At 28.8% G+C, this 16,678-nt stretch overlaps 3 protein-coding genes across 3 annotated transcripts; 2 read left to right on the top strand and 1 right to left on the bottom strand.

Annotated features, from left to right (window-relative positions):
- Positions 1–246: 246 nt before the first annotated feature.
- On the bottom strand, positions 247–4,237 carry LOC115695269 (E3 ubiquitin-protein ligase RFI2-like). Its single transcript, XM_030622362.2, has 6 exons — positions 3,779–4,237; positions 2,670–2,842; positions 2,277–2,335; positions 1,823–1,848; positions 1,365–1,734; positions 247–892 (listed from the first exon to the last, which is right to left on the bottom strand). Exons 1-6 carry the CDS (start codon positions 3,990–3,992, stop codon positions 460–462), a joined length of 1,275 nt encoding a protein of 424 aa, XP_030478222.2. The 5' UTR covers positions 3,993–4,237; the 3' UTR covers positions 247–459.
- Positions 4,238–10,021: 5,784 nt separating this feature from the next.
- On the top strand, positions 10,022–11,937 carry LOC115697473 (universal stress protein PHOS34). Its single transcript, XM_030624533.2, has 4 exons — positions 10,022–10,347; positions 10,452–10,546; positions 11,223–11,344; positions 11,610–11,937. Exons 1-4 carry the CDS (start codon positions 10,167–10,169, stop codon positions 11,695–11,697), a joined length of 486 nt encoding a protein of 161 aa, XP_030480393.2. The 5' UTR covers positions 10,022–10,166; the 3' UTR covers positions 11,698–11,937.
- Positions 11,938–13,743: 1,806 nt separating this feature from the next.
- Positions 13,744–15,526, top strand: LOC115697637 (uncharacterized). Its single transcript, XM_030624751.2, has 4 exons — positions 13,744–14,318; positions 14,422–14,501; positions 14,706–14,833; positions 15,208–15,526. The coding sequence occupies exons 1-4, from the start codon at positions 14,138–14,140 to the stop codon at positions 15,296–15,298; spliced, it is 480 nt and encodes a 159-aa protein (XP_030480611.1). The 5' UTR covers positions 13,744–14,137; the 3' UTR covers positions 15,299–15,526.
- The last annotated feature ends 1,152 nt before the right edge of the window (positions 15,527–16,678 follow it).

Below are 16,678 nucleotides of genomic sequence, written 5' to 3'. Positions count from 1 at the left end.
TTTTTTATATTTATATTAATTTTTAATTATTTTTCTTTATTTTTTAAAATATGAGTTTGTAAATTTTTAATTTCTATTAGTTAAAGTTCAATAAATAAAAATTTTATTTTTTAAAGATAAAGAAAGAACCTAATAGAAAGAAGATGATTATGTAGCCACTAACGGTCATATTTTAGCAAAAATTCTTAACAAGCGATCAGGTCATGTCGAAAATTTAAGGACAAAAATACTAATTATTCAGTGATATGAGACTAAACAACAGGCATTAGTACTTCTCGACATTAAATCAACTCCAAGCACCGTTACTTATTTACATAAAATTAGTCCTGCCAATTAACATCAGTTTATATATAGCCTTTGGTTCCATTCACATATAATTCGGATAACTCATTTATGAGTTTCTTGCAAGCAGAATGAGTTTGCATTAGTCTTTTACAATGATTGTTGGAACCAGATTCACTAACACCATGTCCTGTGCCATATGCCACTGGACCTGTTTCCAGAATCAGGGCTACCGGTGACACGATGAGGAGAACCCCAACTTGTTTCCCGCTCGGAATATACATTGGGGAAATGCGGTAAATGTTCCCTTCCCCACCCAGGAACATGGCTTGCCAAAGAATGTTCTTCACGAGCATTCCTGTCAGATGAGCTTTGAGGAGGAAAGATGAAAAAACCAGCACTATGATCGTGAGGTAGAGCTGTTGGCACCATAGCTGGCAAGCTACCACCATGACCATCGAATCTTCGGAAACTAGGAGTCACGGGTGATGGCATGGTGAGCGAAACGCTGTGGTGTAGATGATGGTGGAAGGCCTGAACTCTCTCATGAGGTTGAGCAGTGGTGTCCGTTGAATGAGGTACAAATGAGCTTTCCACTCTAGGATCAGACCTGAAAAGAGCAATGTGCATAAAAATTTAAACATTCAGTCCCTGGATCGGCCATCTAGCCTTATTTTGATGACAAAAAATGCCTCATCTTCCTATATGTAGAGTTTTTTTTTACAGATTTAATCACACCTAACACAACATTTACCCAATTACCAAAACTCAGAGTCTTATTTTTGTCATTTTGTTTATTTTATTTCATGCTTGACAAAGCTTATAATGTCAAATATTTTATTAACAGATCACAAGACCATTATTTCAAAACAAAAGAGATCATAAGGAGTTACAATGGTTTCTTCACAGTAGTTTTTAAAGATATTTATATCATAACACATATGCTCAGAGATGAAATGATATACCTCCTCACCAATCAGTTCTTCAAGCATAGTATGAAGAACAAAAGGAATTTACTTGCTTAGGTAAATAAATAAAACAATGATGTAGATTTTTAACTTTCTCAAAGTTAGACTACTCACCCTTGAACTAGCCGAAACAGGCGTGCTCTAGATCTCACTGTAGAATTTGATTCAATGTTAGTAGACCTAATTGTAGCAGATGGATTTGAAGCTGGATTGTTGACATGGCTGCTGGATGGGGAGAAAGGAGAGGAATGACGACCCCAGCTTTGATATTGGATACTAAGGGCCGGAAAGATATGGGGATTTAATATCTCATTCTGTCCTCTTACCACATTCCATGGGTTATTTAAGTTAGGATCCTCAATGCCATTCATCGATCTGGATGATGCAGGCGGAACTGGTCTGAAGTACGCAAAGTAAGAATGAGGCAGGGATGACGGAGCAATCTGTTCTGCAAACATCGCATGGTGCTCACGAGGGTCGTGATCTGCATTAGTGAATAACATTCTCAAGTCCAAAATATTTTGCAAGGATAGCTAAGAAAACTTTGCTAAGGAACTAGATAAATGACTTACAAGCAGTTGGTGGAGATTCCACTTCCCTGAAATACATAAAGCACATGTAACAGCCAATGAGTACAAATATAATGATTATGCGAACGAAAAGGAAGAAAAGAACTTCCATACAAGTAACTCTATACATCATCTCAATAGGAAAAATTGAAGAAGAATATTATGAAAGAAAATCATCATTATACTAAATATCGCATTGGACAAGCATCTGAACAGAAGCTGCACGTTCCTAAGAACAATCTATTATGCCATCATCAAGGATGTATTACATTCATATCTCCTTAAAGAAAGGAACGAGTTGGAAGCATATAATGCAACAGAAAGCTAGGTTCAGGGAGTTTATTGTTTCAATTAGTTTGTGTCAGGGGTGTTAAGCAAGCAAACATTTATTCGAGACTTAACATGAAAAACAGTAGAAAATGATCAATCAATTAAAGGTAAAAGAAATTTTGCTTACTCAAAAGATGAATGTATTTGTGCTGCTTCACCGAATGGACACCAGTGAAGTCTAAATGGCTGCAAAGTACAATTAAAAACCATAAAGCAGCATCATAAATGTGGTAAAACAATGCCAATCATAAGTATCATAAGCACTCTAATGCAGGCGTGTTGTGGCCCTGAAAGGCCTTAATGGCTAATGAAAGAAAATTGAATTTGTAAACACAAATGCAGGGAACCCATTGTCTAATTTTCTGCCAGCTCAAAATATCTTTCTGATTTTTGTGTTTCCTTAGGGATGAAAAAGCAATGTCAATCCGAAATCATTTTATGGGAGAGCTGTGCCATGGGAAAGATTTTTGTTGAACATAATGAATAAATACCAAACTAGAGAGTCAACTAGTTTCAGTACCATATCAGCATAGCCCATATCATAGGCATCCTCATCAGGTATCCAGTCATCTATGCTAATCTCAGGAAATGAGCGAGTAGATCCATTTGCATACAACCATTGACCATTCTCAACTTTCCGGCAATTTGGACATTGCATCGCCCCTTTCATATTAAAAGCCGAACCAATGCAATCTGCAGAAAATTCAAATTGACATCCATATATCAGAGATTCAAAAATGTTGTTAAAGTACTTTAAATGTATAGACAAACAAAACACATTCAAACAGTGTCCTTGAAGAATATTATTTCATTGAGAAACAAAGATAAAGTAAAACAAAGGAAAAACCAGAAAGCTAAGAGTCCAAACAGAAAATCATAGACTAGAGAATACTGCAATTCAAGTCCATAAGTGCAAATAAATCAAAAACCAGGTCATTGCATTGATTTACAGTTAAAGGAAAAGTAGTTGCCTATGGTGTTGTGTATGGGCTTAAATCATAGATGCCAATGCTATCATATACTGATAACTGTACACACACAAAAAACATACTAAGAAGTCATCACATCACTTCAAACCAGAAACTGCCATGAAAGTATCACCTCAGTAACTTGACATGTTGACTAGTCAGAAACATAAAGCATAGGTTACCTCTAAGATAAGTGAGGAAAGGGGGATGTGATTCCACACATACAACACTACTTAATACATTAACACTTCATACAAGGAGGGTAATCTACATTGTCAATGTGGTTGTTAATACCAAAGAAATGATATTTTTCATTTCTTCTTCCCTATTGTTACCCATAATAACCCAAATTTGTAATATTCAAAGATGATCTCCAATTAGACAGTAAATTCATTTCATTTTCCTTATCTTTATCATAATTCCAATTAATAGGGTTTTTCCTCTTTACAAGCCCCATTTTCACTCAAAACAAAAAAATACATGTCTGATTGCAGTAGAATTCAACACCAGATAATTCTTACACCAACACACCCAAAGCTAATTTATATAATAGTCCAAACCCAGAAGCCAATTTCAATAAACATGGTCAAAAAAAAAAAAAGGCTGAATTTTCCAGATCAAAAACAGAAAAATAACAAGAAAGGAAGCATTTTTCACAAACCCAGATGAAATTCATGACCACAATGCAGCTTAGCCGTTGATCTGCCACCATTATCCGAAACTAAATCAAGACAAATCGAACATGAAATATCCCCAGAAGATGGCTGCTGCTGCTGCTGTTGCTGCGGCTGTTCCTCCAAACCACCATCTCCACCGTCCATTTGATCATCACGATGATGATGATTATGAGCAGTACTCTCTTCAGAGCTCACCATGACCCTCTCCTTTTCCTCCAAACAAACACCCAATACTCAAAAACAACTCACCCAGAAGAAGAAATCTATGTCTTTCTCGTCTCTTTCTCTCTCCGACCCGTCAGTTTACACGGATCAGAACTTACGTGGACTGTCTTGGAATATTTTCCTTTCCTTTTTTTTTTTGGTTTATAATTAGATAATAATCCAATTCTTTTTCTTCAACTTATTACACTTAATATGTTTTTAACGGTTACAAACCAGTTTCAATTTACCATGCTTTCAGTACAATGAATTGATCCATTTTTTTATATAAATTAATTAATAGCAAATAAAATCAATTATTAATGGCAATAACAATAACCTTTTCTTTCTTCCATTTAAAGATTCTATTATTAATTTTAGTATTGCTTGTAAATTTATACAAAACCGTACAAAAAAATTAAATTGTCTGCTTTAGTCAACAATTCTCTCAAAAAAGGTTTCGAAAATGTTTGGAAAATGGTAACGTGTGGTGAAAATGAAAAACAAAGATGGTTAAATAGCATTGGTAGGCAAAGAGAGTTGCATAAATAAATATCCAAAGCTATTTTCTATTAATATTATTATTAAATAGTCTCTCTCTTCACCTAACATCCAAAAATGTATTAAATCTCCTTAATCATGTGCAACAGGAATAGTACCATTATGTTTGGTGGTCTTATCATTAAAAAAATAAGGATAAGGATGTTCTAAAGAGATAATTATTATAATATCCTCTCTCTCTCTTTTTTTTTAGTCAATTAGAAAGAGAAAAACAAAACTCTTTTTTCTTTGATAAATTATATTTTTTATTTTATTACAAATTATCTAGCACCATTATTAAAAGTGATACTTTATAAATAATTAGAAAATAAATTCCGATGTGTAATTATATTTTGTTTAAAAATAATTTAATTATAAAATTATATTCAACATAAAATTTTGATATTCTTTATATATTTATTTTAATAATATTAATAACTATTTTACTTCTTTCTAAAAAAAAAAATTGCTCTTAACAACACAAATAAATAAATTAATATTGTAGATTCATATTTTTTCTAATTATTTTGAACTGTTTAATTAATTTACTATTATAGGTATATATTGTTCTATTGTTAGTTTTTAAATATATATTATTTGAATAAAATAAATTTCTAGTAAAAAAAATTATTGAAGAAGAATATACAAATTTACTAAAAATTTATGATTTCAAGATTTTTATTATAATCGTATCTTACTTATAGTCGCAACAACATTAAAGTTTTAATTTGATATAATTTATAGAAAACTCTTTATATAATTCAAAATTATTGTCACCGTTGTTAGATTATTTTTAAATATTTTAATAAGTGAGTTTATAAATTAAGACAATTTATTTAAGCTAATCTTTTAAATTAGGCTAAATAAGTAATCTAATTAAATAAGTTCAATAAATATGTACCCAAAGTTAAATTAGGTTAAATAAGTGATCTAATTAGGATTATGAGACTCTTATTAGTTTGCTACATAAATAACATAAGGGTTTGGTCTCCAAAGCTAATCTTGACTACTTTTTTCCTCCATTTTCATTAATTGAATGAGAACTCACATAGAGAAGATTAGTCTTGAAAGACCATATATTTGTACCTATCATATTTATTAAAAAAATTTTTGATCTATTATTTTAATCAAAGAAAAAAAAAAAGTGCATGAAGAAAAATAAAAGAATTTTTTAGTTCACTAAGCCACTTTCACATATTATTGATTCTAATGGAATAATAATACCTATTAAAATAATTAAAATAGATGAGTAAATTAATTTAAGAACTACCACATATTTATAATGTGTGATAAAAATTAATAATAATATTTAATAAATGGATGAATATGAATATTTTTAATAAGTAAAAGAAACATGGGCATATGGAGAAGAGAGAGTGAGAGGGCGTAAAGAGTGTGATGAGATATGATATAAAAAAAAAATGCTTAGGATTTTTGCCCCTTGAATTTTGACATGTACCAAATCTTGCCCTCTGAACTTTTAAGGCCGTTAAAAATGTTCCTGAACTATTGAAATTTTTGAATTTAAGGATTTTTTCCAATTTTAGTAAAAAAGTTTAAAATGGTTGAAAGTTCAGATGGCATAATTTAGTACATGTCAAAGTTTGAGGGACATAATTTAGTAGATTTCAAAGTCTGGGGATCATAGTTTAGTACGTAAACAATCACAGAAATAGTAAAATTGAATGAAATTAGACAAAAGTCCTTAAATCCAACAATCTCAATAGTTCAGGGGGCATTTTTAACGACCTTAAAAGTTCAGGGGGCATGATTTAGTACATGTCAAAGTTCAGGGGGCGAAAATCCTAATTAAAAAAAATATTTACCTTTTTTTATTTTGTTGAATTAAAAAAATATGAATTTGATATAGGGAAAATATAAATATACCAAAATATAAGTATACAAATTCATTTTTTTTTCTTTGAATTTTATTTAAGTATATAAATATGAATTATTTTTCATTAGTTAGTAAATTAATAGTTATAAATTGAATAAAAAGAAAAAAAAATGATAAAATTAAGGAGAGAACATATAGAGTTATTTAGAGTGATTGTAGAGTGATATGTCACCGTCTCATATTTCTCATTTATATATTTATCTAAACTTTAATTTCACGATAACCTTTTATTTTAAAAATAATTAATAATATATATGCTTCTAATAATTTTTGCACTTTATTATATTCACACTCTCCTAATTACAAATTAAGAAGGGTAAATACCATTTTGGACCCTGTATTTTGTAAAAGTTACAAATTAGACCCTGTGTTTTGTTAAATGACAAAATGGACCCTCTATTTTCTAAAATAGTAAAAATAGGACCCTGAGCTTAATTTTTGACTACTTTTTTTTTTTAATATAACCAACTTGAAGACAATGCTTAATACGAACAGATACAAAAAATGTAAACAGTTTTGTCATAACACTTTTAGATCGGATTATAATTAAACTTTATTTTGACAAAAAATCAATGGGAAATTTACAAAAATACTGGAATTTGAGTTAACTTTTACAAAAATACTGTCACACGGAAATCTTTTCAAAAATACTGTGTTTTTGTAAAATACCAGTAAAACACAAAGCAGAACAACTCAAAACAACAGTAGAACACTAGTAAAACACCAGTAGAACACCAGTGAAAACTTAATACGGTACCTTTAAAGATGAAACTTATGAAAAAACACAGTAAAAAAGTTAAAAATTCCGCCTAACAGTATTTTTGTAAGAAAATGACAAAAGTTAGTATACCATGTAAATTTCCCAAATCAATTTAGGGTCCTATTTGTACTATTTTAAAAAATACAGGGTCTATTTTGTCATTTAACAAAACACAGGGTCCAATTAGTAACTTTTGTAAAACAGAGGGTCCAAAATAGTATTTACCCAATTAAGAATATTGTACAATTATCATTATTTTTGAGCAACTTGAGGCTAAATCTCTTTATGTTTTAATTTTTATACACTTAACTCCCTTATTTTTTTTTTGGCAAAATCTCTTTATGTTTTAATTTTTATACACTTAACCTCCTTATTTTTTTTGGTGGCAAAACCCTCTTATGTTTTAATTTTTATACAGTTAACCTCCTTATTTTTTTTGGTGGCAAAACCCCTTTATGTTTATTTTTCTCTGCGAATTTGACAACTCAGTTAAATATTACCGTTAAATATCAACTAGATGACCACTGTATACAATTGTGTATATGTAACAGTAAAACCTCGAAGTCGATGCAGTAGTAATCCAGTTTGTATTTAACGGTAATATCTAACTAAAACTTTAAATTTGCAAAGAAAAATAAATTTAAGGGAGTTTTGCCACAAAAAAAAAAAGGAGGTTAAGTGTATAAAAATTAAAATATTTTGCTACCAAAAATAAAATAAAAGGGTTAAGTATATAAAAATTAAAATATAAGAGGATTTCGCCGTAAATTGCTCTTATTTTTTTTTTTAAATATATGTTTGGACATAATATATAAAAATATTTTGTCAAAATATTTTCTAATATAATCCTTATATATATAGAGAGATCAACATAAAATATGTATAACAATGAAATTTATTCTTTTATTGTACACATAAAATACATATATATATCTATATATATGGGTGACTATTCAATTGGTTACATTTTTATTGTAACCATATGGTTACATTTTTCTTTAACCGTAATAGCAAGTTACTAATAAAAGTAGACTTTCCTTTTTTAGATTTAATTAATTATAATTAACTATTTTCTTAAAATAATTAATTAAATAGACATTCCTTTTTTAGAATTATTTAATTATAATTAACTATTTTCTTAAAATAATTAATTAAATATTTAACAATACATCTTTTAGTAATTAATATTTATATTTAAATCCTTACTTGAATTATTTTAATAATTAAGCTATTTAATTATAATATTTACAAAAAAATTTATTTTTTTTACAAAAATTAAACTTCTTTTGACACAAATTAAAATTCTCTTGTTATAATAAATTTTCAAATAATTAATTATTTTTAAATAATATTTAATTATTTTGTTACAATTATATGAACTAAGTATGAGGCCTCAAGCTAATCAATCGATAACATGTGCAACTATTTTTTTTAAAAAAAATCCTTCAACTTATTTCATTTTTTACTTTTTAAATATCTAAATAAAAAAAATTAAATAATTATGCGTAATAATTTAAAATTAAGATTACAAGTATAATAAAATTTAAATTATAAAATTATATGTGTATAATTTTAAATTATAAAAAACTTTGCTATAAAATTTTAAATAATTTAAGTATAAAAAAATAAATTGCTAAAAGATCCTTATATAGTAATAAATTGCAAAAAATTAATTAATAATTATAATTAATTTAATTTTAAAATATAATTAATCTTAATTAAAGTTTTATAAGGAAATAAATGATTAGATTACTTTCAGGTTACAAGTTAACTTTTATTTATTTTTATTTAATTTCCAAATTAATCACAACCATTAAATAGTAATCCAGTGGCTTAAAAAAATGTAACCATGATGGTTACAATAAAAATGTAACCATTAAAACCACTTCCATATATATATATATATATATATATATATAATTACATTTAAAAAATACATCAATGTAGCTTCAATAATTAAAAAAAAATTCTCAAAGATTAAAATCTCAAACCCTATTTCAAAGATTAAAAAATAAAAGTACATTACCTAATTAAAAAAATTTAACATACAATATACTGCATTATATCACTTAATTAAAAAAAAGTTAATTATACGTATATTCCACTTAACATAAATCTAATATATACAAAGAAGATGCTTGAAGTTATTAATCTAATTAATATTATTGATAACTATGTGATTTTTCTTATTTAATGATTTTTTAATAAAAAAGAAATCTCACTAATTTTCTTTTTTTTTTTTTATATAAAAATAAAAATAAAATAATATTAAAAAATTATAACATATTGCCCAACTCATTTTAATTCCATATATCTTTATTATTTAACTAATAATAATAATAAAAAAATACTTTGAATAAGTTAGAACAAAGATGGTGCTCTCAAAATCTTAAATATATATTAAGGTGATTGTACAATACATTGTACTAAATGGATGTACTGATATATCGTTTATTTATTTTGGCATCTAAAAAAATTTTCTAGTCTAATTTTTTTATATTGACATTATAACTATTTAAGATATCTTATAAAATTTTAAGAAATTCGAAATAATTTAAAATATAAAAAATAATATTCAAACAATTTATTTTATACGCGTATAAAATAAAATAATCACTCTTGCAACACATTATTTAAAAAAAATAGTTTTCAACGTGATAAACTTTTCCAATTCCTTATATCTGGATTACATTGTAGAATATATTCAATCTATGGAGAGTTTTTCTTGAGCTTGCGTACGTGTAAATCCGACCGTGCTTACTGCTTACGCTTACCGAAGATTTTCAATTATCTATGTTAAACGACGCCGTATCGACAAAGCCTTGTAACTAATTACTTTTCTAGAAGAATGAGAATCAGATGATCGGTATCGTCTAGTGCCTTCTCCACACACTCTCTCTATATATATATTGGTGATGTAGTTGACAACTGGAGAAATCACGAAAAAACATAAGCAGAAGAAAAAGGTTTAACAATGGCTACCGCTGAGAAACCAGTCATGGTGGTTGGAATTGACGAAAGCGACCACAGCTCTTATGCTCTACAATGGACTCTAGACCGCTTCTTTGCTGCCTATGCTCCCAACTTTCCATTTAAGCTCATTCTTGTCCACGCTAAGCCTACTCCAACCTCCGCCGTCGGTCTCGCTGGCCCTGGTAACCTCGCTTTAATTCTTGTTTATAGCTCAATTCTGAATTTTCCATATGTTTTGTTTGTGTGATTTTGATACTGACTTATGGATTCGTCATGGCGAAATTAGGCGCCGCAGAGGTCTTGCCGTTTGTCGATAGTGATTTGAGGAGGATCGCTGCGCGAGTCGTTGAGAAAGCTAAGGAAGTTTGCGCCAGTAAATCGGTATGAATTCTTTTTGTGATTAAAAGCTGATTAATAGTAGTTCTTAATGGTGAATTGGTGATTAGGCCAGATTGAAATTAATTTGGTCGCTTCTGTGATTGATTTTGAAACAATCACATTTTGTAATTGGTATTATTTTTCCGGAAATTTATAACTGGTATTTGATAAATTTATTTTATGCCATGATGATTAGCTCAGTTTTGATTTTTGTGATACAGATTATGAAGTAATCATGGATATAATTGATATATGCTGCCTAAAATTAGTTCACACTTTCTGCAATCAGATAATTTGATAAAAGATTTGATATTTATTCACACAATCTACTGGAGACCTTTAGCCCCTTGTTTTAACCTGGATTTTAGGAGGGAAATGAACAAAGTTAGATCGTTTTTTGAATTCAAATGGAAAATGACATTTTTTTTTTGGAAATTTATGGTAAATTAATAAGTTTGATAAGTAGATAGATTAGAAAGAGCTTCAAAGGAAAATTCTACTCAAATTGTAAGAATAATTCTGTACTTGATTGGATTGAGTTTGGTTTTTGCTGAAAGCATATCCTTGCAAGACATTAGGTTATGGGGCTTTTGTATTCATGTGCTATATTTAGAACAAATTCATGAATTTATAGTTGATTCAGGATATTTGTATGATATTTTTTCTGCATTATTTGTAGGTGAATGATGTTTTGGTGGAGGTTATGGAAGGTGATGCTCGGAATGTCCTCTGTGAAACTGTAGAGAAACACCATGCATCTGTTTTGGTTGTGGGCAGTCATGGCTATGGAGCAATAAAGAGGTAATCTTACCAAATACTATATGATTAGTTAAGTGTGCATTTTTTTTTGGGCTCGGACTAATATATAATATGTAGCTTTTGTTGTCATCTTGACTAATGAGAACCACATAAACAAGACGCTTTTTTTTTTTATCAATTGTCAAAAGCGTTTTCATTGTCGTTTTCGGCTGTCAAACACATTACAATGATTAGTTTAGTGTGCATAGGTTGGTAATCGGAGATTGATATGGTACTCATATTGACCATGAGATTTTGATTACTGCAGGGCTGTTTTGGGCAGTGTCAGTGACTATTGTGCTCACCATGCTCACTGCTCTGTGATGATTGTGAAGAAGCCTAAAACCAAGCATTAAGAGCTTCACTTTGCAAATGACCAATTTAGTATTCGTCTAAGTTATGAATTGAAACTACAATAAATATTTTCACAAAATAAGCTTTGTTGTGTGCTTTTTTTTAGGAAATTAAAGCTTTATTATTGCTTGTTAGCTGTTCCAGAAAATGGGCTTGTATTTGGAAAGACTGAAGATGCTTTTTGTATATAAAATAATCTTTATCTTTATTTAGAGATTATTCGGGAAAGTTGAACTGAACAATAGATTTCTTGAAAATTTGCCAAGAAATTCAACGAACTCACTCTCAGCTTGGAAAAATTCAGTTTTCCTGCCACATCATGTTTTCAAAGAAAATCCAAAAGGGTTGAAGGCTTGAAGCCGATCTTTGAGGCTTCAATTTGATCCAGTCATTTCAGTACTTGTTTTTTCTTTTCTTTTCTTTTCGCCAAGGAATACTTTTTTTTTTTTTTAAGGTTTTTTTTCCAAGGAATACTTTTTTTTTTCTTAATTGAAATTTGCACCATATAAAATTCTATTTTCATTTCTTGCATAATTCTAAAAAGAAAAAAAATAAGTTCTATTTTTTAATATAATAACTAATTATATTGTTGAAAGTCAAATAATATATTAATTAAATTAAGTTCCATTCTTAAATGAGAGTTAAATAATATATTCCTTAAATTAAGTTCCATTCTTAAATGTAATTTTATTTCTTCCGGGTCCTACCCTAGTATACTCAATGTAATATTTTATATAAATATATGTTGTCAGATTTTAAAAATACTGTTGGATACATACTTAACTTAAATTGTACATAATTATTACATAAAGATAAAATAAAAATAAATATCAAATAAATAAAATTAATGGGAGAATAACAATAAGAATACTATATGGACTAAAATAAAAGAGTACATAATATTTTATTTAAAAAAAAAATGGAGGAAAAGTGTCCCTTTTATGTATTATATTGAGTCTCCAATGTTTGTGCAATTGTGCTCACATTTTCTTTTAGCACATTAAAAAAATATATAAATAAGATATATTGTAGATATTTGGTAAAAAAAATTTAATATATATATATATGAATATTTGAAAAATATAAAATATACAATATTTTCTTTATGAAATCATTAAAATTAAAATAAAGGTAAAGAAAAGATTCAAAATTAATACAAAAAATTAGGTAAAGTGAACAAAGTTAAAATTAATTAATAATAGGAATATAATATTTCTATAATACAAATAACTCTTGTTCCAATTTATCTAGTTAGAATTTGATAAATTGTTGGTGCATATACATATAGTTCTATTTTAAAATTAATTGACAATAGATGGTAGATAGTTTTTGCTTACTAATTTTTGACAGCTCGATCACAAGTAATAATATTGATTGACAACGGATCTTATGGTTCATCTTTTTAGATCGGTGATAATTTGAGTTCATAGTGGATCACAAGATGTATTTTTTTGGCTCGTCTTTTTGGACTAATTATTAGATGTGAATCGTATACTCGTTAGAATTTAATTTAACTTTAATACCATGTTAAAATTTAGTAAGGTGTAATTAACCTACATGGAGTACTATCTTATAACTAAATGATAATAAAAGAAGTAGTTCATTCATAATTTATATATAATATTATATTTCCACCTCTAACATATCTATCAAAAAAAACGTCTTGTTCCAATTTTGAATTATGTTATATATAGAGTTGAGGGTTTGTATATTGCTTTGTTAACGTTAATTGGTGTCTGAGTCTCGTTTTGTTGGCCTATCAGCCTTATTGCCCTTTACTCACCTTTTTTTTAGAATAATTTGTTGGAAAATTTACAAAAATACTGAAATTTGGGTTAATTTTTACAAAAATACTGTCACACGGAAATTTTTTCAAAAATACTGTATTTTTATAAAACACCAGTACAACACAAAGCAGAACAACTCAAAACAACAGTAGAACACCAGTGAAAACTTAACACAGTATACTGCAGTATGAAACTTATAAAAAAACACAGTAAAAAAGTAAAAAATACCACCTTACAGTATTTTTGTAAAAAAATGACAAATGTTAATATATGACGTAAATTTCCCTAATTTGTTTCATACATGAATGAAATATTGATCCTCAAAACAAGAGAAAGAGAAAAAAAAAAACCAAACTATATATATGAGTCGTTTGTTGTTGGTGACATGACAAAATGACACATCCAAGAAGAAGAAGAGACTAAATTAAATATAAAAAATATCCAACACTCAAAATGTTGAGAATCTTTAACAGAATTGTAACTACTTACATCTCTTACATAAAACTGTGTTTTTTAACTGGTAATTACATCAGCACTCCCACTGTATATATATACATATAGATGAGCCTGTTTCTTGATGTGAAGAAAATCACTCATACAATACAAGAACAGTACTAACGAAGAGTAATTAAGAAGAAGAAGGTCCAATCCAACAATGGCTACCGCTGAGAAACCAGTCATGGTTCTTGGTTTCGACCATGGAGAACAGAGCGATTACGCTCTGGAGTGGACTCTCGACCACTTCTTCGTTCCTTTTGCTCCCAATTTTCCCTTTCAACTCGTCATCGTCCATGCCATTCATATTTCCCACCCATTTATCAAGCAATTAGGCCCTGGTAGTAGCATCGCTTAATTAATAATTTCCTCTTTTCTGAAATTTCTATATATGTTTTGTTTTGCCTGATTTTGATATCGACGTATTGATTGGCCAAACATTAGCGGTTGCAAAGGAAAGGGCATTTGAGATGAGCGCAGAGCGAGTTCTTGACAAGACTCAACAAATTTTCGTCACTAAATCGGTATATATTTATCAATTTTTTCCTCATTAAAGGCTGAAGATTGATAGTATTTAATGATTGTGATTTGATCAACCCTTTTTCTGTTTGGCAATTTATAGTACGGACTGTTAATCATAGATTGACATATTTAACGATTCACATTATGAAATTTGTACTTGATTGGATTGTATTATTTTGCATCTTATTCTGGGTTGTGTGTTATAGGTGAAAGACGTTGTGGTGGAGGTTATTGAAGGAGAAGCCCATAATGTTCTCTGTCAAACTGTAGAGAAGCATCATGCATCTATGTTGGTTGTGGGCAATAATGGCTATGGCTATGGAGCAATAAAGCGGTAATTACCAATACCCAGTCTTGTCATGTTGACTTGTACTTATGACAAATTAACCACATATTTAACAACAAGATTTTTTTTCTTTTTCATTTGTGAATAACTTTTTGCTAATAATAGGACAATTAAAAATGCTTACGGTGTTGTGTAAATGAATATTATTCTCATATATTATAGTTATACTGATTTAGTTTAAATTACACAGAAACCAATAATATGCTGCATCTTCTAAGATGTTAGGTACTATAATACCTTATAAGACCAGAAATATAAAGTGTCAGCTGTAAATGATGTTAGATACTACACTGGTGCCTAATAGTTAAAAATTGATATAGTTTTATCTTATTGAACATGAGATTTTGATTACTGCTATACAGGTTGTTTTGGCGTGGGGTCAGTGACTATTGTGCTCAGCATGCTAAATGTTCCGTTATGACTGTGAAGAAGCCTAAAATCAAGAGAAGCTAGGCCAGGTTTTAGATGATGTGAATGACCAATTTAGTCTACAATTCAACTAATGTTATTTCTTGAAAGCTTTTGTTATTGGTTGCTAGTTTGTATATCAGGAAATGGGCTAGCTTGTTACTTCACACAATTGAATAATATGATCTTTGTGTAGAGAATAAATGTATGCACTGAACAATAACTGAAAATTTTGCTATGGAAAAACAAAAAAGAATAAATTGTGGATCTAAACTTTTCTTAATTGTAGCTGGATTAGAAATTAGTAACTAGTGTTCTAAATTTTGAAATATTTTTGCCTTTTTTGGCAGCCATTTTTACTTTTATCTTAAACATTATTCAAAAACTAAATTTCTATATCTATAAAAGAAAAAAGTAGTAAATATTATTGTTATACTTATTTTTTTAGCAATGAATAAGAACGTCTAGTTAATTAATTAATAATAATATTCGTTCAGCAAGAAGATGAAGACATCATAACCTCCTCAAAATATGAAGGCCACTCAGTATATATCTTATCAGGGTAAACTGTCATAGGCATGATTGGGTTTAAGATAATTAAAATGCATGGAGGGTAGACACCTTGGGAACTAAATACCCAACTGAAGGTGTTAAGCTTGTTAAGGCATTCAGGAGCATTCTCTTGTTAATGTTGAGATGCTTAATTTAAGCTTGCTCCTCTCCATATCACCTCAGAAAATGAATAACTGAGTGAAGATATTCTCAGAGAAGTATACCACACGAAACACACATCCAGGTATTAGTGAGTTCCCCAGGGATTACACTTCACACTACCAAAAAAATAATGATAAAATTATTTTTAGTGACAATTTTTTTAGTCATAACATAATTTTTTTGTGACTTAATATTACTTTTAGTCAAAACAAAATGTTATTTGTGACTAAAACATAGCATCAAAAGTTATGATCATTAATTCAGCTTTAGTTACGACAAGTATTGTGGCTAAAAATACATTTAGTCACAATAAATTATAATTTTTGTGATTAAAATTTTTAGTCACGACCTTTTTAGTCAGACTATAGGAATTATTATTTATAATTAGTCACAACTTCTACTTTTAGTCACAAGTTTTGTTGTGACTAAACGTAAAACATTTTGTAGTGTCAACAACTAAACATATCGACGATAACATGCCACAAAACACAAAGACCAAGTCATTAATTCAAGGATAATTAGGATTTTTGTCCCCTGAACTTTGACATGTACCAAATTATGCCCCTGAATTTTTAAGGTCGTTAAAAAATGCCCCCTGAACTATTGAGATTGTTAGATTTAAAAACTTTTGTCTAATTTCATTCAATTTTACTATTTCAGTGATTGTGTATATACTAAATCATCCCTAGACTTTGATATCTACCAAATCAT

The sequence above is a fragment of the Cannabis sativa genome, chromosome X (assembly GCF_029168945.1).
Source record: "Cannabis sativa cultivar Pink pepper isolate KNU-18-1 chromosome X, ASM2916894v1, whole genome shotgun sequence".
Classification (NCBI taxonomy): Eukaryota; Viridiplantae; Streptophyta; class Magnoliopsida; order Rosales; family Cannabaceae; genus Cannabis; species Cannabis sativa.
Note: the sequence above shows the minus strand (reverse complement) of the source record. Positions and strands in the feature narration are given on the sequence as shown.

Bases quoted from the DNA above. Each gene is read 5' to 3' on its own strand.
- LOC115695269 (XM_030622362.2), bottom strand. From the start codon at position 3,992: ATGGTGAGCTCTGAAGAGAGTACTGCTCATAATCATCATCATCGTGAT. The intron at 2,336-2,669 runs GTACTGAAACTA...TGTACTTTGCAG, and splicing joins ATATGGGCTATGCTGATATG to CCATTTAGACTTCACTGGTG. The intron at 1,735-1,822 runs GTAAGTCATTTA...TCACTAATGCAG, and splicing joins GGAATCTCCACCAACTGCTT to ATCACGACCCTCGTGAGCAC.
- LOC115697473 (XM_030624533.2), top strand. From the start codon at position 10,167: ATGGCTACCGCTGAGAAACCAGTCATGGTGGTTGGAATTGACGAAAGC. The intron at 10,348-10,451 runs GTAACCTCGCTT...TGGCGAAATTAG, and splicing joins CGTCGGTCTCGCTGGCCCTG to GCGCCGCAGAGGTCTTGCCG. The intron at 11,345-11,609 runs GTAATCTTACCA...TGATTACTGCAG, and splicing joins GGCTATGGAGCAATAAAGAG to GGCTGTTTTGGGCAGTGTCA.
- LOC115697637 (XM_030624751.2), top strand. From the start codon at position 14,138: ATGGCTACCGCTGAGAAACCAGTCATGGTTCTTGGTTTCGACCATGGA. The intron at 14,502-14,705 runs GTATATATTTAT...TGTGTGTTATAG, and splicing joins AAATTTTCGTCACTAAATCG to GTGAAAGACGTTGTGGTGGA. The intron at 14,834-15,207 runs GTAATTACCAAT...ACTGCTATACAG, and splicing joins GGCTATGGAGCAATAAAGCG to GTTGTTTTGGCGTGGGGTCA.